Source organism: Limanda limanda, chromosome 21, assembly GCF_963576545.1.
Source record: "Limanda limanda chromosome 21, fLimLim1.1, whole genome shotgun sequence".
NCBI lineage: Eukaryota > Metazoa > Chordata > Actinopteri > Pleuronectiformes > Pleuronectidae > Limanda > Limanda limanda.
The window spans coordinates 3099834-3122428 of NC_083656.1; the positions used below are offsets into that span (position 1 = coordinate 3099834).

At 43.7% G+C, this 22595-nt stretch overlaps 1 protein-coding gene across 1 annotated transcript in view; it reads left to right on the top strand.

Annotated features, from left to right (window-relative positions):
* The window catches only part of LOC133027532 (ankyrin-3-like), a 76555-nt gene that overhangs the window by 23343 nt on the left and 30617 nt on the right, over positions 1–22595 (top strand). The window contains exons 7-29 of the mRNA XM_061094556.1: positions 481–504; positions 1699–1797; positions 2520–2618; positions 2844–2942; positions 3146–3343; positions 4529–4627; positions 5637–5735; positions 6689–6787; positions 6981–7178; positions 7621–7719; positions 8843–8941; positions 9819–10016; positions 10899–10997; positions 11417–11515; positions 11644–11742; positions 11986–12081; positions 12497–12569; positions 12914–12973; positions 14305–14340; positions 17409–17532; positions 21254–21356; positions 21910–21954; positions 22385–22491. Of these exons, the coding sequence (XP_060950539.1) occupies positions 481–504; positions 1699–1797; positions 2520–2618; positions 2844–2942; positions 3146–3343; positions 4529–4627; positions 5637–5735; positions 6689–6787; positions 6981–7178; positions 7621–7719; positions 8843–8941; positions 9819–10016; positions 10899–10997; positions 11417–11515; positions 11644–11742; positions 11986–12081; positions 12497–12569; positions 12914–12973; positions 14305–14340; positions 17409–17532; positions 21254–21356; positions 21910–21954; positions 22385–22491 (2351 nt within the window). The remainder of the gene's footprint in view (positions 1–480; positions 505–1698; positions 1798–2519; positions 2619–2843; positions 2943–3145; positions 3344–4528; positions 4628–5636; positions 5736–6688; positions 6788–6980; positions 7179–7620; positions 7720–8842; positions 8942–9818; positions 10017–10898; positions 10998–11416; positions 11516–11643; positions 11743–11985; positions 12082–12496; positions 12570–12913; positions 12974–14304; positions 14341–17408; positions 17533–21253; positions 21357–21909; positions 21955–22384; positions 22492–22595) is intronic.

Consider the following 22595-nt stretch of genomic DNA (forward strand, 5'->3'; position numbering starts at 1 on the left):
CTCAATTATGATTTTGTTCTCATAATATTATGACGATTTTCTCATTAAATATCGATATTGCTATCATACTTCAGCCCCAAAACAAAAGGAGACGTTTTCTGACATGTTTTTGTCCCTTAAGAAATCGTATTTAAATCTCTGGGCTCAAAAAAAAAAGCTCAAAGTCTCAGGATAATGAACAAGGTTGTTTTTATTAGCTGAGATATTAATGTAGAAGAAATCAGAGACGATGAAGCAGATTCCCTCATCCAGTCGTTTTCTATGAGTTCATTCCCACATGTTCATCCTGCAGCTTGGTGCAGCCATGGCATCGTTGTTTATGTTGTTGTTGTTGGTGTTTATGTTGGTATTTTTGTTGTTCTTGTTGGTGGTGGTGGTGGTGTTTTTGTTGTGGTGCACTAACCACCCCATTCTCTCCTCCTCCTCCCTCTATTCGTTTTTCTTGCCCTACCGCTCCCCTTGTTCCTTTTTCCCTTCTAGATGATGGTGAATAGAACAACAGAGGTACATCTCTACTTCTCCTCTTCTCTTCTCTTCCTCTCCTCTCCTCTTCCTCTCTTCTTCTCTCCTCTCCTCTCCTCACCTCTCCTCTCCTCTTCCTCTTCCTCTTCCTCTCCTCTCCTCTCCTCTCCTTTTCCTCTTCCTCCTCCTCCTCCTCCTCCTCCTCCTCCTCCTCCTCCTCCTCCTCCTCCTCCTCCTCCTCCTCCTCCTCCTCCTCCTCTCCTCTCCTCTTCCTTCACTCACGGTCATGCAGAGCCAAAGCTTTCTGTCTGCTGGCACGAATGCTTTTGCTGTTTCACCTCCTGTGCCTTGTTGTTTTAAGCCTGCTTCGCTTTTCTACTTTGATTTGTGTGTTTGCAGTCGTTTGCTGCTTTTGGTCCTTTTCTCTTATTTCAAATACAAAACGAGAAGAAAAGAAGGAAGCAGTTACTTTTCTATAACAAATAAAAGCTTATTTTCTCTTCGCTCAGGCCTTCTCCACTTAACTGGCTAATTTATATGTTTCATACGTAAACAGTCACCTCAGTCTTCACTTATTTACAAAATCTATATATTTTTTGGTCTTATGGATCAAAGAATCACACAGTTCACAACAACCTTCTCAGATTGTTTGAGTTTCATATTTTAAAGTTGTTTGTGTCGGTTTCATTAAAGCAGCCAATTCTATCTAGACTCTATGTCACTAATACAGAAGCATGTTCACCTGCATGTTGTTTTAATCCTGTTAGATTGTTACATTTATCCTGTTACATTTATAGGAAAAGAAAAATTGGACACCCAGAGTTTGCATTTTCCCAGATTCACAAACTCTGCATGTTTTTTTTATTTGACAGGTTTGTTTATATTTTTATTTATTTTATCTTCTTTAACCCTGGTTCACATGACTTTTTCAAAAATAGAAGAAATATAAGAAACCCGCCAATTAACTCTGAACCTTTAAAACTCATTTTATTGAAGCTGCTGTTTTAAGGTCAAAGGTAAGATAGTGCTGCTTGGGTAAAGTGAGCAGAGAGTCTCACATGTCTGAACTTTCAGAGCATGTTGGACCTGATGCTGTGCTGGTTTGCTTTGCTCCGCTGTCGGCCAACCCGCTGCTGTATGCGATGTCCCATCATGCTTTGCTCACGGCTCGTCAGGTCACTTTCTCCTCTTCTCCCGTTGAGTGATTCTGTTTCTGGTTTGTCTCTCGTCCTTCAGAGCGGCTTCACTCCTCTTCACATCGCGGCTCACTACGGAAACATCAACGTGGCAACGCTGCTGCTGAACAGGGGAGCAGCTGTGGACTTCAAGGCGAGGGTAGGTACACACACACACACACACACACACACACACACACACACACACACACTCTCTCTCTAACAGGCCTTTTGAAAGGAGAACTGCTGCAACCACTCCAACACTCTCACACTAGAGGGCAGGAATCTATAGCTGTGTGTGTGTGTGTGTGTGTGTGTGTGTGTGTGTGTGTGTGTGTGTGTGTGTGTGTGTGTGTGTGTGTGTGTGTGTGTGTGTGTGTGTGTGTGTGTGTGTGTGTGTGTGTGTGTGTGTGTGTGTGTGTGTGTGTGTGTGTGTGTGTGTGTCTGTGTGTGTGTGCAGCTGTGCTTGTCGCTCCTGTGTCTTTGCTCTATAGGATCCTGTAGCTCGTTGCAGGGGATTCTGGGAGTTTGTAAATGTAAATTATAGTGTTTTAATTAATGTCAATCAGTGCGTTGATAAATTAGAATACCTCAGTCACAGTTCCATTAAAATTCCGTCAAGATGAACCAATTTCATAAAGACCAATGAATTTATCTCTTAAGAAATCAACAAGAATGTCAACACAACGAAACGCTGTATCTCACGATGCCAAAGAAGGTAATAAAAAGGTCCAGGATCGGCCCATTTGTCTGCATCCGGGCCAGAATTGAATGGGTTGGTTCTTGGCCCGTTTCCCAATCCTCGACTCCAAGTTTCAGAATCATCAGTTCTGAAGTTATCAACAAATTAAAAACCTAATGGATCGATTTCTCTCTCTTCAGAACGACATCACGCCGATGCACGTGGCGTCCAAACGAGGGAACGGCAACATGGTGCGACTGCTGCTGGAGAGGGGGGGCAAGATAGATGCACGGACCAAGGTACACACACACAGACACACACACACACACACAGACACACGCACCTATTTAATATCTACACTTACAAGGTGTCAGAAGCAGCTGAAGGTTTTTCTTCAGCGTCTCAGACAAACACGTGATTGTATAAATGTGATGGAATCCTCAAATCGACCTGTGGCTGTGGAGCGATGGCTCTTCTGCAGTGAGACTGAAGCTGAAGCTGCTGTTTGTGTTTGATTCTCCCAGGACGGTCTGACTCCTCTTCACTGTGGAGCTCGGAGTGGTCACGAGCAGGTGGTGGAGATGCTGCTGGACAGAGGAGCTCCGATACTATCCAAGACCAAGGTTCGATTTCCTCCTGTTGTATATTCACGTTTTCCAAACATCTCCAGAACGCCTTGAGGGAACTTCTTCCAATTTGGTACAAACGTTCAGTTGGACCCAAGGAAGAACTGATTAGAGTTTGGTTGTAGAAGGTCAAAGGTCAAGGTCACAGCGAACTTCCAAATCCATTGTTTTCTAATCTACTTCCTCTTTTTTCCCTCCAGAACGGGTTGTCTCCGCTCCACATGGCGACGCAAGGCGACCACCTGAACTGCGTCCAGCTGCTGCTGCACCACGAGGTTCCCGTGGACGACGTGACCAACGACTACCTGACGGCGCTGCACGTAGCGGCGCACTGCGGACACTACAAGGTCGCCAAGGTCATCGTGGACAAGAAGGCCAACCCCAACGCCAAGGCTCTGGTGAGGATCGATAAGACTCTGGGCTTTTAGTCATAATTACAAAGTTAAGGGGTTTAAATCAAATCAATAGATTGATTCCAAGTTGGTTCTTGAGCTGGATAAAACAGTTTCTCCAACTTTTCTCTTCCTCTCGTTCCTTTTCACACTGAGATGATTAATGACTTTCTTTCTCCTTGAAACTCTGGAAGAAGAAGTTTATTTTTACATCACTGTGTATTTACCCTCTATAGTTTTAACATTAAAGGAACAGATTTAGACGTTTAACCTTTAACGTTAAAGCTCATTTAAACAACATGAAATAGCCACCAGGTTCATGTGAGAAGGTGCATGTATGAAAAGAGAGAAGAGAGGAAGTAAAGTGTTTCTGTTTTCTCTTAAAGTAGAAAGAAAAGAAGGTGAATTCCTGCAGCAGAGACCCGAATCTAAGGTTTCAGTGACGAAATCGGGTTTTGATGATTTCATCTCCCAACTGACCAAAGATTTCCTCCCTCCTTTCAAGTCATTTCCTCTCTCTCCCTCCACTCTTTCCTCTCCTCCTCCTTCATCCCTACGTTTTGGTTCCTCACGTTAAAAAGAGATAGATGAAGGATTCAAATGGAGAAGAGAAGAGACAGAACATGAGAGGAGAGAGAGAGGACGTGAGAGGAAGCAGAGGAGGAGGCAGAGAGAGACTTTGCAGCCGCTGTCTCTGTCTCTGTCTCTGGCGTGAAGACAACCATCTCCGCTCTGTAACGGGAGAAGCTGGGTGTGGTTAGAGCGCCGGGACTTTACTGCCAGAGAGAGAGAGAGAGAGAGAATGAGCAAAAGGGGAAAATGAAGTCATAGGATCGAAGCAGAAACCTCAAAGTCAGGAGAGTAAGACGGGGGAGGAAAGGGGGAGGAGGAGGGGGGAGGAGTGTGTGAGCTGGCGAGACGAGAGTGAGTCGTAAAGAAAAGTTTCTATTTCGGTGCCGCGCGCTTTTTATTTTTGTTTTAACGGCGTCTGGTTTGAGAGGAAGAGTGAAAGAAAAGAGGGGTAAGAGAGGGGGGGGATGAAGGAAAAGAAGGATTCCCCCCCACCACCCTCCCCTTTTTACTGTATTTTCCATGTTGTCGTGCACCAGCTCTGCACAGACATCTACACACACACACACACACACACACACACACACACTTTTGAATGTATGTTTCTCCCTCGTGTTGCAGAATGGTTTCACGCCGCTGCACATCGCCTGTAAGAAGAACCGAGTGAAGGTGATGGAGCTGCTTCTGAAGCATGGAGCATCCATCCAGGCCGTCACAGAGGTACGTGTGTGTGAGTGTGTGTGTGTGTGTGTGTGTGTGTGTGTGTGTGGCATGTAAGTGGAGAAAAAAGATGGAGTTAAAGCAACTTGATCTGGAATTTCCCGGAGCATCACGAGAAAAAGGTCGACAGGTTTTCTGTCTGTGTAGTTTTTTAATCTGGGTGAAAGGTTTGTGCTTCAGCAGAAAACTTTCTATTCCTCTAAATTAATCCCAAAGATGATACGACTTCACTTCACTTCTTCTCCTCTTTTTCCACCTGTTAAAAATGAATTTGATTATTCTTCTTTCTGTCTTTTAAGTTTTTTAATTGTTTTAAAGTTCTTTGTAACTTTGCCTGGAAAAGTGCTTTATTTTTATCGTTATTTCATTTGTCTGACAGCTGGAGTTCCCTTGAAGAATTACATTCTAAATACTGCACACAAAAGTTAATCTACAGAAGTATTATAAGATTTAATAAGTCTTATTTTCTTAAATCAAGTCAATAATACCGTGGTGGTGAGGTAATCTCTACCTGAGGCTACGTCCTCTCGTAGCGATGAAGCTTCTGCTAACACACAAAGAGCGACACTCAGCTCGTTGTGTGTTTGTCACTTTGTCGTTTCACTGTCACTGTGTCGTTTTCTGTTTTCAGTGCAACATGTGCTCAGAGGTGAACAGCCGACGAACACAGTCACAGACATAGTGAAGCAATTAGCAGCTAAAGAGACGTTTCCTCTGGAGCCGGTAGAGACCAAAACAGAGCTACGAGAGTGATTTCTTAATTTAACACACAGCACTGTGATCTGAGTTCGTAGGAGACGTTATCTTTAAGGCTGATTATAAATCTGTGTGTGCAAACAGGAGGTGCATCGTTTCATTCAAAGCATGAACTGAAACTGTCTGCAGCTCATTCTTAAAACCATAAATCTTTAAGATCCGGTCGTAAAGATTGTAGATATTTATACTAACAGATTATTATCGTTCTACTATTATTCTTACTATTAATATTCCTCTGGTTGTGATTCTGCAGTCGGGTCTGACTCCGATCCACGTCGCTGCATTTATGGGACATGAAAACATCGTCCACCAGCTGATCAACCACGGAGCTTCACCAAACACAAGCAATGTGGTGAGTTCTTCTATTTTATAGGTTCAATTGGAAACTTTTATTTATAGAATAAACGATGCAATAAAGATGTGTATTAATATTTCCTGCTGTACAAATGGACACAAAGAAACTCCAAATGAAAACTAGTATTTGTGTAGAACTGCTGAACAAGCGTCTGTGTGTTCTTGGTGATCAATGTTGTGTATTTAATTTGCCACCAGGTGGTTTTTAAAAACCGAGGCTCTCGACTTGTAATGGAGAATCTTTACTTTCCTCTTCTAGTATTTTTATCCTCCATTGTGTCATAGAAACCAACCTCTAGGTTTCCGTTGTTAGAGAGGATCTGTGCAGGAGAGACCACACGGCTGCATGAACGCCATGGCGTCCATCAGCACTCGTCGTTACTCCGCTGGCGAACACGTTAACGCTTAAATCATGTTTAATGTCAAGGAGAAGAGAGGGAGAGGTGGGGGGGTGGAGAGAGAGAAAGAAAGAGGGTGAGCAAACACAGAGGGGGAAGAAGAGCACAGCACAGTCAACTCTTCAACCTCAAGTATTTGGGCGCCCACGCCGTGGCTGTGGCCAGGTTGCCGTAGAAACGGAGCATTACAGGACGTCATTATGGTGTAGGGGGAAAAGGGGGGGGGGAAGGAGGGGGGGGGGTCTCTGCTCCTCTAACAGGAGGAAGAAGGGAAACTTTGGAAGTACTTTTAATCCCTCCCTTTCTTTCGTTCCTTCTGTGTGTGTGTGTGTGTGTGTGTGTGTGTCTGTGTGTGTGTGTGTGTGTCTGTGTGTGTCTGTGTGTGTCTGTGTGTGTCTGTGTGTGTGTGTGTGTGTGTGTGTGTGTGTCTGTGTGTGTCTGTGTGTGTGTGTGTGTGTGTGTGTGTGTGTCTGTGTGTGTGTGTGTGTGTGTGTGTGTGTGTGTGTGTGTGTGTGTGTGTGTGTGTGTGTGTGTGTGTGTGTGTGTGTTGCAGAGGGGGGAGACGGCGCTCCACATGGCGGCGAGGGCGGGACAATCAAACGTGGTTCGATACCTCGTCCAGAACGGAGCTCGAGTGGACGCCAAGGCCAAGGTAGACCACGCCTGACCTTTGACCTCAGACAAAACTCACCTGTCATTCATCAAACAGAAAATAGTGTGTGTGTGTGTGTGTGTTTCAACTGTCCCTTTTGTAAGAGAAAATGATTTTGTGTCCGTAGATATTCTGTTAATATATTAATATCATTACTTCGTTTGATGAGATTTTAAAACCCCTCCCTCTCCAGGACGACCAGACGCCGCTGCACATCTCGAGCCGCCTCGGTAAACAGGACATCATCCTCCAGCTGCTCGCCAACGGGGCGCACCCGGACGCCACCACCAGCTCCGGGTACACGCCGCTGCACCTCGCCGCCCGGGAGGGACACCGGGACGTGGCCGCCACGCTGCTGGACCAGGGAGCGAGTCAGGGCGTTACCACCAAGGTAGATATGAGATAAAGATTGTGTCACGTAGAGATAGTAAGTAGTATAGTATTCTTGAGTGGAAGAGGTAATCAGATTACTTCATAGCAGTGCGAGTAAAAGTCCTGCTTCAACTCTTACATCTCTTATTATTCACACACACACACCACAGCTCATTTTGAACCCGGTCACGAACCAGCGTTGCCTCAGAGCTGAAGAATCTGATGTAACACACGTCTTGTGTCCACACCCCGTTGTGTCATGTTGTGTGTCGTCATTCCCAAGTTCATGAGTTCTGCATGTTGTCACGACATAAAACTGCAAATGAGCCGATCAAACACATGTGGTTCCACTGAGCAGAAATAAAAGGAGCGGGTGAAGTGATGGAAGTGTTTAGACTCAGATTAGATTCTGTTTAACGTTTGTTTTTAATATTCCTCCCTCTCCTGCCGTGTGTCTGCAGAAAGGCTTCACTCCTTTACATGTGGCAGCAAAGTACGGGAAGATCGAGGTCGCAAACCTGCTGCTGCAGAAGAGCGCTCCGGCCGACGCCGCTGGGAAGGTACATCCTGTTTCTAATCAACGGCGAGAGAGAGAATGATAGAGCGATAAAAACAGATTGAGTGTGTGAGAGCTCCTACCATAGATCTATTAGCAAAGGCAAGTTTACAGCCTCACTGTCTGAGATGATAAACGAACAAGCATGTGGGCCAGCAGGGGGCGATAAAGTCTGCTCCGACAATTCGTCAAATACCAAAGAAGAACACTGAGGTCTAAGCAACCATAGATGTATATATAAAGACTAGATGTCTCGTCTGCGTTGGCGGCCAACGGAGATGAACGTCCGCACATGGCGGCCATCTTGCTAGGGGGCATCTCGCTCACCCATAACATTGTGTTGGTAGTGGTAAATAACCATAACTTGCTCAATTTTCAACCGATTTTTAAACGATCTGGTTTGTTATAAACGTCAGAGAGGTAGATGTGACACTGCATACTTATGAATAATTATGTTATTTTCTAAAAAATTGAATAATTTATGCAGTGTCATAACTACATCTCTGACGTTTATAACAAACCAGATCATTTAAAAATCAGTTGAAAATTGAGCAAGTTATGGTTATTTACCAACACAATGTTATGGGTGAGCGAGCTGCCCCCTAGCAAGATGGCCGCCATGTGCGGACGTCCGGCTCCGTCGAACGAGACATCTAGTCTTTATATATATCTATATAAGCAACAGTATGAAGTTAACTGTGACATCATCATTTCCCAAAAGCTCAGTTTTCCATTTACGCACAGATTTAACAGTTTGTTAAAAATCTCCATATTATACGACGTTTCACTTTTCTGGGAGGTAACTGTGCGATAAACGTGGTTAAATCTTTTGTCGTAAATCCAAAATGGTGGTCATGAATGTTTTGATTTAGATGTTTGGTGATAAATTGTCACAATTTGCTCCTGAACAACTCACCGTTACAAGCCGACCAATCAGAGGAGAGCATGAAGTGACGTTACTAGTTATTCGATGCTGTTAAACCCTCGGGTTAAACGTGATGATTGACAGCTGAGTCGACTCACCGCTGGTTAAACTCGATCCCGAGGCTCCTCCTCCATCACAACTACACAAACACTGTTTATAAATCACCGCCTAACAATGCTGGTTTGTGTACGTGTGTGTTCAGAGTGGACTAACTCCACTGCATGTGGCAGCGCACTATGATAACCAGAAGGTGGCGCTGCTCCTGCTCAACCAGGGAGCCTCGCCGCACGCTGCTGCGAAGGTAAGAGATAAAGTGTGTGTGTGTGTGTCTGTGTGTGTGTGTCTGTGTGTGTGTGTGTGTGAGAGAGGTGAAATTCAATGGTCTTTAGTGCACTGATGCACCAAAACCTCCCTCTCTCTTTGGCTCGGGGTGAAAGCGGGTTGACCTACTTTCACTCACCCACATGCAATTACACTGTACGTTCCATATCCCAGCGCTGCGACGTGATTGGCTGGTCGAAAGGCGTTTCTACAGATAGAGCTGCTGGTGAAATCAGCTCCATTAGCTGTTTTCTCCCTGATGGAATATTCAATAAACCCTCTCTTCATTTTTCACGTCAATAGTTTTTCTTAATCAATTATTTGGATTTTAATTGTAAAACCCAGAATCTCTAGGTGGTAACATTTGGTTTTCTGCACATTAATAAATCACATTTTAAGAATAGAATTCAAAGCTAAGAACCAACAGTCTCCTGATAAAATTCACTAGATCTAGATTTTTTTTTTTTGTAGCTACAACAAATTTTTGAAACTCATAAATCAGTTTGTAAATATCCTTCCACCAAGTTTTGTGAAAATCCGTCCAGAAGTTTTTCTAAATCTAACTAAATAACAAACAAACAATAATCAATAATAACACAACCTCATTGGTGGAGATATCATTAATGAAGCATAACACACAAGATAATCAGAGTATTTCATTAAAATTTATTTAAAGAGTGTGTGTGTGTGAATGGTTGTTTGTCGCCGGCTGGCGTCCAACGTCCGCTGTGATTGGCTCAGCTTCCCTACGACCCTATAAGGATAAGCGGTATAAATAAAGGATGGAAGTCTGTGACTGGACGATTGTGTGAAAGAAAACAGAACAAATAATCATGTGTTTGTTTCCCGGTGCCCAGAACGGTTACACGCCGCTCCACATCGCGGCGAAGAAGAACCAGATGGAGATCGCCACCACGCTGCTGGAGTACGGCGCCTCCACCAACACGGTGACGCGGCAGGGCATCACTCCTCTGCACCTCGCCGCGCAGGAAGGGAACGTGGACATCGTGACGCTGCTGCTGGCCCGAGACGCTCCCATCGACACGGGCAACAAGGTAAAGATCTGCCACCGCTGCAGGTGTGAGTCCGTGTGCAGGTGTGTGTGCAGATGTGGTTCTTATTAGGGATGGGGGAAAAAATCGATTCAGTTACAAATCGCCATTCTTGTGAATGACAATTTTAAATCGCCATGCTGCCTCCCAAATCGATATTAAAAACATATTTATTGGTTTATACAGGGGGGGGGGATATATGGGAGGAGCAACATCACCCCAGAGCATGTTGACCAGCTCTTGTTTTTGAACAAGAATCTAAACATACCCAAGCACTAGCTTTGCATCGCCTACATGCAAACAACAATAGCCTACTTTTTGTTTATTTCAAAGTTTATACTTTAAGTAAACTTTTATTCATTCTATTTAATTTACCTTTTATTTATTGTTTAAAAGTAGCCTAAGTGGCATACATTTCTTAATCTGTCAGTTTGTGTGCAGTTGACAGGGGCTATACAATAATAGGGCACATTTTTATTTCTTTTCTCTATTGGCTGCCCGGCAGTCATTAAGTTAATGTTAATATTTGAAATAAAACTTGTAAAGCTCTAAGTGAATTTGACTGTGTTGTATTTGAAGGTATGATTCAACATTTTTCCATGGTCCAGTATTTAAAAAAAAAAAAATAACCAAAAGAAATCCCAGGAAATCGTAATATCGAATCGCAATACTTAGAGAATCGCAATACATATCGTATCGCCACCTAAGTATCGTGATAGTATCGTATCGGGAGGTCCCTGCCGATTCCCGTCCCTAGTTCTTATGACTTGGAAGTGATGTTTACAGTGTGTTTCACTGTTAGTGTCTTATTTTGTGGATTCTTTCTTTTGGCTTTGAGTTTATTTATTCTTTTTGTGTATTCACCTGCTTCTCTGTCTCCCTCAGTCCGGTCTGACTCCGCTCCACCTGGCGGCCCAGGAGGATAAAGTCAACGTGGCCGAGGTCTTAGTGAACCAGGGAGCGACTGTTGACCCTGAGACCAAGGTAGTGATACAGATATCTCCTTGAGTAGCCACTTGCTTTGCCTTGTGAACACGATATCCCCAGAACTCAGTAAGGGAGTATCTTCAAATTTGGTCCAAACATTCACGTTGACTCGAGGATTATCTGATTTGAGTTTGGTAGCCAGAGGTCAAAGGTCAAGGTCATGGTGGCCTAACAAAATCAGATTTAGTTTTTCTTGAACGCGCCATCTGAAGATCAGCTTGAGGAAATGTCTTCAGCTTTTGATCAGTTGTCACATGGACTCAAAGATGAATTGAGTTCAGTGCTCAAAGGTCAAAGGTCAAAGGTCAAAGTAAAAAGCTAAAAATGTATGTAGACATAAACTGCGCTGGTTGGCGAAGATCTACAACTGTTTCTTTGCTGAACACATTTCATCGATGTGTTTTCTGTGTCATCAGCTGGGATACACTCCTCTTCATGTGGCCTGTCACTATGGCAACGTGAAGATGGTCAACTTCCTCCTGAAAAACCAGGCGAAGGTCAACGCCAAGACCAAGGTAACCATTTCAAGTTTATACAAAATACAAATACAAAACTCTCAGGATGTAAAAGGGGAGTCATCAACAAAGACGTCAACTTGAAGACGAAGGATGAACTTCTTTTACTTTCTTCACCTCCTCTGCAGAACGGTTACTCTCCTCTGCACCAGGCTGCACAGCAGGGACACACACACATCATCAACTTACTGCTGCATCACGGAGCTTCGCCCAACGAGCTCACCACTGTGAGTACACACAGACACACACACACACACATAAACACACACAGTCACTTGCTACGCTTTACACATCTAATGCATTAAATTTGTATGTTGCTCTTGAACTTCGATGCTTGTAATCTGTTCTGGTTTCTAGCCAAAGTGCCGAATATATTTAAAAATAGCACATCACAGTGAACATATGAGTCGTCTTCACTCTAAGAGGAAGAGGAGGTCTCACCTTCATCACTTTGTGTCTTTTTTGTCCAGAATGGAAACAGTGCTCTGTCCATCGCCCGGAGGCTCGGCTACATCTCTGTGGTGGACACACTCAAAGTGGTCACAGAGGAAACTCTGACCACTCAGGTACGAATGTGATGCAGCAACTTATCTAATAGAAAGTATGATCATGTACAACTTGTGTACAACAGCACATGTTTTACTTATATATCTTTATATGCCTTTTTTTCAAAGACAGGCTCTGTAGGAAGAAAGGACGGGTGGGGACATGGAAATATTAAAATTTAAAATCAGCCTTTCACAGATCAGTGTTTTGAGTACTTTAAAACTCTATAATATATATAAATTGACAATAATATACTTTATATCTCAAGCTCTTGTAGAAACATGTTTTCAAAGTGCTTCACAGATTAATGGTATTTCATGTGACCTTTATTTAAAGTTAAGTATATTAAATGTTAACTACTCTTAAAGTAAAGTGTAGTTTCCAAGTCTCTAGTGGATTCTCTGCCCATGTGACCGTCTGGTCTCTGCCTGACAGACGGTGACGGAGAAGCACCGGATGAACGTTCCAGAGACGATGAACGAGGTGTTGGACATGTCCGACGACGAAGGTGAGGATTCTCCTTCACAGGCTCTTTACTACAGCCGAGTGTGAATCTGAATCACTTAACAATCATCAAAACAGCTGCCAGGCTGAAAATAACAATAAGACATTCATCACAATTTTAGTTCATTTTAACTTCATCATTTGACATCTAAGTTCCATCTTGATGAAGCTTTTATTCTTTGATTTCTAGAAGTTACATAGACAAAGACATTGTTTTAATTTACTTTACTCACATTGTTGATTTTACTTAATTTCCTGCCTATGATTTTTTTATTTCTAGATCTGATTTTCCATATTACCTGGTTTCATTTTGTCCCTCTAACCCTCTCCTCCATCCCACTCACACAGTCCGTAAAGCCAATGTCCCCGAAATGATCACAGAGGACTATTTATCTGATGTGGAAGAAGGTATTTTATTATTTTTCTTTACTGTTATGTTATTTAAATCTTCACTTCTCTCTCCTGGCTTCATTCTGCATGTCAGTTTTTAATGTCCTTCATTATTGCCGTCGGATTTATCTGTGCCTAATTTGACCAGGGACGCTTCTAAATCCTTTTTTCTTCTCCGCACGTGACGCCTCTCACTTCACTCGAGCTCTTTCAGTTTCCTCTTCCCGCTCTGTCGTGCTGGTGGGGTTGTAAAGCCTCCCAGTATTGTCATGCCTCAAAATCCAGGGGAATATGCCTTTCTGTTGGTTGCCATGCCAACTGTCTGCATATGGCGTCGGGGAGCGCGTAGCAGATTTTTCTTTTCACGTCACAGAGAGTCGTCTGCACACACACTTGATCCTTTGTCTTCGCAGAAGGCTTGTTGATGATGCAGCCATTGTAGTTTCACACATTCGGGCCAAAGCAAACATGGTGTCAGCTGCTGGAGTGTGTGCAACGTGTGTGTGTGTCTGTGTGTGTGAGTGTGTGTGTGTGTTTTCCTCTTCTGGCCCAGTAGCAGCTGAATATGAACGTTTGTACCGCCTGTCCCTAATAATATGCAGATGGGGGAGGGGTTGGGGAAACCCAGGATTTGATTTATTGATATTTTTCAAATCAATAGTTTGTTTCACTGTCCTCTGGTGCTGAGCCGTGTGCAGTGATGCTGAAAAAGAGTCGGCTTTCTTTTTTTAGGTGGTCACATGCCTCTCGCCTTCTGCAGTTTTCATAGATGCTAAATGTCACAGCCTGCAGAAATCCACATTCACTCAGAGGAACTGTTTACTTTCCTACAGTAGTTACAGATGTGTGTGGACAGATATCATGACATAACCAGGCGTGTCATTGTTTCTAATGGTCAGAGATTATTCTCTCCTGCTGTCATTTATATTTATATATGTTCAATATTATGGCCTGCAAACTAGGTGGTTAAATATAAAAAGAAGAAGGCAGAGGGTTTGAGGTTAGAGCCCAGGGGTTCTCCGTAGTTCATGTCATCATTATTATAGAGTTATTGAAGGAAACACAGTATGTTCTTTGAGATAAGTTGGTAGTAAATCACACGAGGGACAGGCCAGAAACTCCAGATTTGTTTTCCAGTTGGTTTAGATGTTTGCAGAAGAGACAACGACAGAAGTGGAATCTGTACAATAAGTCATAATTAAGTTAAAGAGTTGTACCGTATGTTGCAGTCACTAATATTCCTTCGTTCATGATATCAAAAGTATTTATTTTGTTCTGAAAGTTGAACCCAGACGACAAAAAATCCAAAATTCAACGCTTGAAGGTGTTTTTCTGCTTTGTTCAAACAGAGATGGATGTTGGAAATATCTGCATCAACTATTCCTGTAAGTTCCCAAACGAAATGGTGACGTCACCGCAACTAACACTAATAAACCGTCTGAAGTGGTGCAGCTGAACTAAACTCGTGTGTATTTGATTTGTGTATTTTCCGTGCATGGTTTTGCCATCACTCTGAAGTTCTGTGTGCGACTTGTTGCTGTTGTTGTTTTTGTTGTGGAGCTCCAGTGGAGTGTCCATCTTTAATTTCTCTTCCAAAAATACACACACACACACACACACACACACACATAGGCTCACATACCAGGGGAGTAACAGCAATGATTAACATCTCAAGTGACACACACACACACAGACACACACACACACACACACACACACACACACACACACACACACACACACACACACACACACACAGTCCTTGATCGAAATCTGACCGGACAACGAACCCTGTGAAACCTTTCCTAAACTGTTGTGGACTTTTTCCAGTTATAAAGTTAATTAATATTTGATAGGCCCATAAAATCTGAAGCATCGGAATAATTTCAGTATTAATAATTCAATAACAGTTACGACTTGATGGCTAAAGTAAAGTCTTCCACTTGCTCCGATAATTGATCTAGATTCTAGTTTCCAGTGTTGTTCCATTTGGTTTCACTTTGCTTCCGGAATTTCATATTATAAATATCTAATCTAACAATATACTGTAAATATACTAATCTTTTATTGATGACTTTGCATTTGGAGTCAAAATTAGGACTTTTAACTTGAATTTTACTCATAGGCAAATCGTTTTTATTCCGTTAAGTCCTGGAACATTAATAAATTGTTAGATCGAAAAGAAGAAGAAGAATGATATTAGATTCTCTGCTGGTCGACAGAAAATGTCTCAGTTGGTCCACGTCTCAAGCACTAACATGGAGGGGGCTGCAGTTTATGACCTATAATGCAGCCAGCCACTAGGGGGTGATCAAGATGATTATTCTTCACTTTCTAGTAACCACGTCGTCCATCTGTATTTACAGTCTATTATTTAGACCCCGACAGCTGCTGTGGTGGCAACACAAACACAAGCGGACGTTGTTTTTTAAAATTAGATCCGTGTGTATCTACGAGTTTCTGCAAAGGTGCCAAATAAACAAACACAAGCTGTTGGATTTTAACAGCGAAGGAAGATGGAGAGGGAAGACATGAAAGAGGTAGAACAGGATTTACAGTATGAAGTTGTGTGTTTGTGTGTGTGTGTGTGTGTGTGTGTGTGTGTGTGTGTGTGTGTGTGTGTGTGTGTGGTCATCTATAGACACAGCAGAGTTCAGATGTTCGACAACTTGGTCTGCAACACACCCACTTGCTATTTCTGTCCTGCAGTGAGATGTAGGTGTCTGTTCACACACACACACACACACACACACACACACACACACACACACACACACACACACACACACACACACACACACACACACAGAGTGGATAATCCTAGAGCAGGGTTGGTAGGCGGGAGAAAGCTGATCTGTTTGTGTGAGCGCCGGGCTGTGAAAGAGAGATAGACAGTGTATGCAGAGAGAGAGCGAGAGCGAGAGATAGGGAGAGCGAGGGAGAGAGCGAGAGAGAGAGAGAGAGAGAGAGAGAGTTGAAGGGAGAAAAGTTAGCTGAGGGTGAACTCCTGCACACTGGACGAGCGGCTGGATGAAGTGCTTCAAAGCCGGAGGTGAGTCGCTGGCTCGCTCACGAGGGGATTCTGCTTTTTCCTTTTGCCGGAGAATGGGCTGGAATGTCACCAGATGGGGTCTGTAAAGTAAATGAGTGTGTGTGTGTGTGTGTGTGTGTGAGAGAGAGAGAGAGAGAGAGAGAAAGTTTCAGGGGGGAGGGGTGCAGCAGCAGCAGGGGGCGAGAGGGGACAGGGAGGGATGGGGTGCTGCCGGGGGTCTCTGCTGCTTTGTGGTCGCTGGAATTCCTTCCTTTTCTTTCCCCCCTTGGTTTCTCCGCCTGCGTGCACTTGCTCCCCTCTCCCCCCCCCCCCCCTCCCCCTTTCAACTCTCCACCCATCTCCCTTTCAACCCGGCGCTCACCGGTTCCTCAGGAGGCCTCGGACCTGCAGGACAGCCGGGGGGGGGGGGATTCACACGCTGCTGACCCTGTTCCTGCTGCAGGCCTGGAGCGTACGTCTCTGGTTGTGTAGATATAGAAAGATGAAGCCGTCAGTGGAACCTGCACAAACTCCACCTTAGGTTCACTTTGTTTTTATAATATAATAATAATAATATAATAATTCAATAACAGTAACGACTTGATGGCTAAAGTAAAGTCTTCCTCTTGCTCCGATAATTGATCTAGTTTCCAGTTTCCAGTGTTGTTCCATTTGGTTTCAATTTGCTTCCGGCATTTCATATTCTAAATATCTAATCTACCAATATACTGTAACTATACTAATATTTTATTGCTGACTTTGCATTTGGAGTCAAAATTAGGACTTTGAACTTGGAATTTGACTCATAAGCAAATCGTTTTTATTCCGTTAAGTCCTGGAACATTAAGAAATTGTTAGATCGAAAAGAAGAAGAAGAGTGATATTAGATTCTCCGCTGGTCGACAGAAAATGTCTCGGTTGGTCCACGTCCCATCCACTAACATGGAGGAGCTGCAGTTGATGAACTATAATGCAGGCAGCCACTAGGCCTGGAGTGTACGTCTGGTTCTGTAGATATAGAAAGATGAAGCTGTCAGTGGAACCTGCACAAACTCCACCTTAGGTTCACTTTGTTTTTTAAAAATTATGTAAAGAGCTTAAACTGCTTCTGCTCCTTGAACTAACCTGTCGTGCAAAGGTCACCGACAGCAGCTCTCCTTCCTGTTTGCTCTTGGCGTGTTTGGTGTTTGCGGCATTGGGACTCAAACGCTTTTTAGTGACTTTTGTTTGTGTGTGTTTGTTGGAGCAGAGCTGAGCTGGAAAAGCCGCCTCCGGGCAAAGGCTGCATTGATCCGACCGCAACACGTCAGCACGAGACAGTAGAGACAGTTAGATGTTGAGAGTCTCACGTGGAGGGGACAACCTGTGCATTCTCTTCCTGACCTGTCTTGTCCCTGTGTGTTTGGACCCCCCCCCCCCCAGGTGACGATGCCATGACGGGGGACACAGATAAGTATCTGGCCCCCCAGGACCTGCGGGAGCTGGGGGACGACTCGCTCCCTCAGGAGGGCTACATGGGCTTCAGCGTCGGGGCCCGGTCACAGAGGTAAGAGAGACTCCGCCCACTCCACAAAGACATGTTATGATCTATGAGCTTGACAGATGATTGTGTAAAGACTAAAGTCAAAGCAGCATTCAAATCAAAAGTACAGTCATTCTAATGGTTCAAAGGGTCTGAGAGCAGATTCACCAACAGCAAACTGTCCTGAAAGAGCCGAAAAGTCCAAAACAGAGGGAGGTTTACTAAAGAATTAGTTGTAGGATTTGACATATCACTGGTATGTGCCTGTGTTTGTCATTATTTATACTGAGGGTTTGTGGTTTAACGTAGATTTACCAACAGTTAGACATGTGGGAGACTTTCTTCTTTAGTCAGCTTAAGGCTCATTATGAATCTCTGTCTGTTTTCATATCCAACAAAGAGCTTAGATGAGCCTTTAGAGCTTTAAGCTACTGTTTAGTTCACATTGTCATCCAGTGATTTACAGGATGAGGGACTCATGAAATACAAGATGTGTTTTGGAAGCTCCTCCTCTAAAAAAGACATGTTCCCAAAGAGTAGAAACAGCAGTTCTTTTTAAAATCAGTCTTATGTGAAGTTGTGTTGCAGCTTAAATGTCATTATTCAGATGTTGTGTTACTTTGTTAGTGGGACGTCACGGTGGACACACGGTCTGTGGCTGTAACTCTTCTGTGCTTGCACCAGGATATCGACCCTTGTGCACCGCGCTGTGGAGGGGGGGTGGGGTGGGGGGGGTTATTGAATATCTGAGGGGTGACACACATGGACACTGAGCCACAGGAAATTAGAAGCATGTTCGATTGCGTGGCCTTGAGCGCTGGGTTAGATCAACACACTCTGTTGGACTGGGAGTGTGAATGTGTGTGAGTGTGTGTGTGTGTGGGGGGGGGGTGGGGGGGCTAACCCCAGCTGAGAACCGGTTCAACCAATTCAAACGACTTCCAGTTCAGTCAGTTTAGGAGAATTATCGAATATTAGAATATTAGAATATACATTTTTGTGAATTTGCATTATTCTGTTCAACATTACAAAAGGTAAACCTATAGATTTGAGAGATGGGGGGGGGGCTTCATGTCAGCGCAAGTCTATTTTTAAAGTTTAATTTTAATTTGATCCTCAACACAGTGACGCTGCTGCTGGATTATTTGATAAGACTTATTGTTTTTTATTACTTTTGCCGTAAAGACTTTATAAGATGATAATTATTTAAGTGTACATAATTTTTGAAGTGTGTCAAAGTGTGTTTAAAGACAGAGGCTTGTGTCTTTTATTATTTATTGTTTTTTTGTATTTTGACAGTAGATTTTTGTGTCTGTCCAATCTTCAAATATTTTAATTTATACAAAGACGTGAAATAACTCCTCCCTCTTCACGACTATTGAATTAATGGTTAAATTCGACATATTGAGTATTAAGATCAGGTTTATAGCTATATATTGGACTTTAGGACCCCCCCGCCCCCCCAGTCATCACTCGACCAGCCTGCATCTCTCCTCCGGCTTCCTCTCCTCTCTGCATCTCTCTCTCCAGACCTCTGTTTGTTCACGATCTTTTATTCTCTCCTCATGTCCATTCTTATCGTTAGTCCCAAAGTCAGGTAAGGCTGAAGGCATGAAGAGGCCTCCCTACCCCCCCACCCCCCACCCGTACTCCTCCTGCCACCTCCCCCTGCCCTGCACCCCCCACCCCCACCCCCCCCCCAGACCCCAGTCGCTATCGATATCATGACTTTGTGGCCCAGTGTAACACATATTTCCCGTGTGTGTGTTTGACTACTAACTCAATGATTTGGAGCAGTTGTTGTGTTTTTATTTGAGCACTGTTGTGTGTTGACATCAGTCGCTGTGTCGTCGCTCGCGTCCTGTGGTTCTTTGAAGAGACTTCTCCATCTTTGCTTGCAGTGAATGTTGTGTTTGCTTTGTGTGTTCTGACTGTGGCGACTGTGTCATTCACGCCTGGGTTTTTTGTGCGTTTGCCACAAAAGGTGGAGCTTTGCATCATTTTGGTTTCTGTGTGGAATATGTTTCCTCTGCCGAGCTTCCAGGGACCTGAGCTGATATTTGCTTTGCCTTCGTCAGTTTAGTGTCGTAGACTTTATGACAAAGATCAGACAGGAGCCATAATGTAAACCATGTGTCCTGTGTGTCAAACACTGGGTCTCTTCAGAGGGATCTATACTTTGAATACAAAAACTAAGACTATAGTTTTAATAGTGGAAATATTTTATTAAACACGTAATACCAGAGAGGTTTGTTAGAGGAACACATGAAGTTTAAACAAGAATATCTCATTTCGTAATTGTTCTAAATTTCATCCATTATGGTCTTTAAATGTCTTAAATTTATATCTTTAGAAGAGAGAAAGCCCAAAAACATCCAGAGAGACATGCCTCAAGTCTAGAAATACAACAACACACGCAAAACAAGAATGGCTTCACCTCAGGGACGCCAGGGGGACGTGGTGGAGTGTGTAGTAATTAGTGTAGTAAATGATATGCAGTAAATTGTTGTTTATATATATTTACTTTGGTGAAAATGCGGTGGTATATCAGGTCAACGCTGTTGTTAGTCTGTCCAATCAAACGTGTATTTATTCCTCACGTATTCAGCTCAGCCTTCAAACTGGCAGAAACAAATATTATCGTTCAACTCTGAGAACAAATTCTATCTTCCACAATGAAGAAGAACATAATTCAGCTTCCATTGCTTTGACATATTGCAATTAGAGAATGTTTTCGTCACGTTGTGTTGCAGAGAACTTCCCTCTGAGCACAGACTTATTTATTTGCATTATTTTATATCGATGTTGTAGCTGTGGAACATTCGTCACTGCTGAGGAATGCTCTTCATAAACAAAACAACATCAGGAAAACGCAAGGGGACACAAACTTGGATTTATCCTCAAAAAAAATTCAGCTCAGCATCTGCAAATCATTTCATCATGACGGCCAATAGCAGCTGGCAGTGCAGCGTCCATTGTCCATCATACAGTAATCTGCTTAACTTCCATAAGCTGCCTCACTCAGGACCTTCAGACCAGGTGCTGGTGTGATGAGTTCAGGTGAAGACGGGAAAATCTATTCTCCATCTTTCCTTCCAGAGCGTAGTCTTTCAGTTTGAGAGATGGAGTCCAGCGCTGCTCCTCTGCACGGGTGAAATGTCTGCTCCTGGGATGTGAGAACAAGTCTGGTTTAGAGACAAATTAAATAACCCCCCACAACGAGGGCGGGACAGCTTCACTTGTCCTGGCGTTCTATTGGTTTAGCAGAACCTGCCAGCAGACATGTCCCAGGCACAGAGCAGCGTGAGGAGAAGAGCTGAAGCTGGAGCACAGGGAATGTGAGTCGAGTGAGAGAGAGCGTCACAAAACGGTCCTGCTCTCAAACTGAAAGACTAATAAAGATTGTTATTATAAGAATAAACGTTCATTGATTGTCGTACAGCTGCATTTTATCAGTATTTCTGGAGTTTATCTAGTTCCTTAAGATGTTTTTTGACACTCTAGTTTATTTCAATCTTTGGATTTTGTCTTGAATTCCCACAGAGGATCTTTCTTGTGGTTGCTGTTGTGGACACACAGTCAGGTTCCTGGAAGCTGCATGCGTTTTAATGTGTTTGTGTTTGTTTTTGTTTTTTCTGTTCACTTTCATCCCCTCCCCGACTCCCCACCTCCTCCTCACCCCCCTTCTCCATCATTGTGACTGTTGTCTTGGTAACCCCGTGACTGCTACGGCAACCACACCAAGCCTGCGTTCCTTCAGTTCTGATAGGTCCAACACGCTGAACCGCAGCTCCTTCACCCGGGACAGCATGATGATCGAGGAGATGCTGGCGCCCAATAAGGAGATGGTACGTATTTAAAGTCCCACGTGCTTCGTGTCTATTTGCTTCTCTCCGTGAGTCGGTGTTTCTCTCTCGGGTGAATAATCTGCAGGTCATTAACTCGTCATAAGAGACACACTTCTGTTTTCCAAATGAGCCAAAGCTGCCCTGGTGCTGCGCCAGAAGCCGAGCGGTTCACCAATCCTCTTAGACATGACATAAAGACGACCAATCCAGTTACATATCACTGAAAGAGGAAATGAGATTAGCGGTTGGGTGCTGCTATCTAATAAGGATTACTCCAGTGGCCCACTTAACTGTATGGATGCAGCAAAATTACACTTGAAGTAAAGCAGGTGAAAGTTATCGTGGAAAGTTTCCCATCAACTTCTCCTCCTCCTGCTCCAGCTCCTGATTTGAGTTGTGTTTAGAAACAGTAGCAGGAGATCGGAGCTCCAGCACGTGTGTGTCGTCTTTGGTAGATGTGTAACATCCAGTGACACACAATGTGTTGTGATGAATGATTTGTGGATGTAGCTGCTGCTAAACATCAGCTCGTCTCTTCTCACGCTCGCTGCAGATGCTCCGTAAGGAAAAGTCTTTCTTTCTAGAGCATCACAACAAGGTAGATGTTCCTGTGCTTCTCTCAGTGCATGTGACAACGTGCCTCTCGGATTCCATTTTATTATTTTTTCAGTTCAGTAGTTGCAGTTTATATTACAGCATGCGTATCGGTTCATTATTGTGACGTGAACTGAGTCATCAGATGTTGGTTCCCATCCTTCCATCTTTAAATTTGTGACTTTATTCTTTTAAAAGTTGATTATTTGGATAGAATTTGATTTTGTTTTCTAATGTGGAGCACTGTGATGTCACATATCAGGTGTTTCACTTTCTTTTTATTTATTTCAGTGCATGAAGTCATTATTTGATGTCTTCACATATTCACGTGTCATTTCTCCTACCTCTCAAACACTTGTGCGTTTACCTCACTCTTTGAAATGTTCTGTTTCTCCTCCTCCTCTTCCTCCTCCTCTTCCTCCTCCCCCCCGCAGCACTTGGCGGTGGCCAAGGACTTTGACAGCGAGTCTCTGAGGAGGTACAGCTGGACGGGAGACGCTCTGGACAACGTCAACCTCGTCTCCTCGCCGATACATTCTGGGTGAGCGTGTGTGAGAGGATGGACGTGTGAAGAAACGTCTGTCTGTCTGTCTGTCTGTCTGTCTGTCTGTCTGTCTGTCTGTCTGTCTGTCTGTCTGTCTGTCT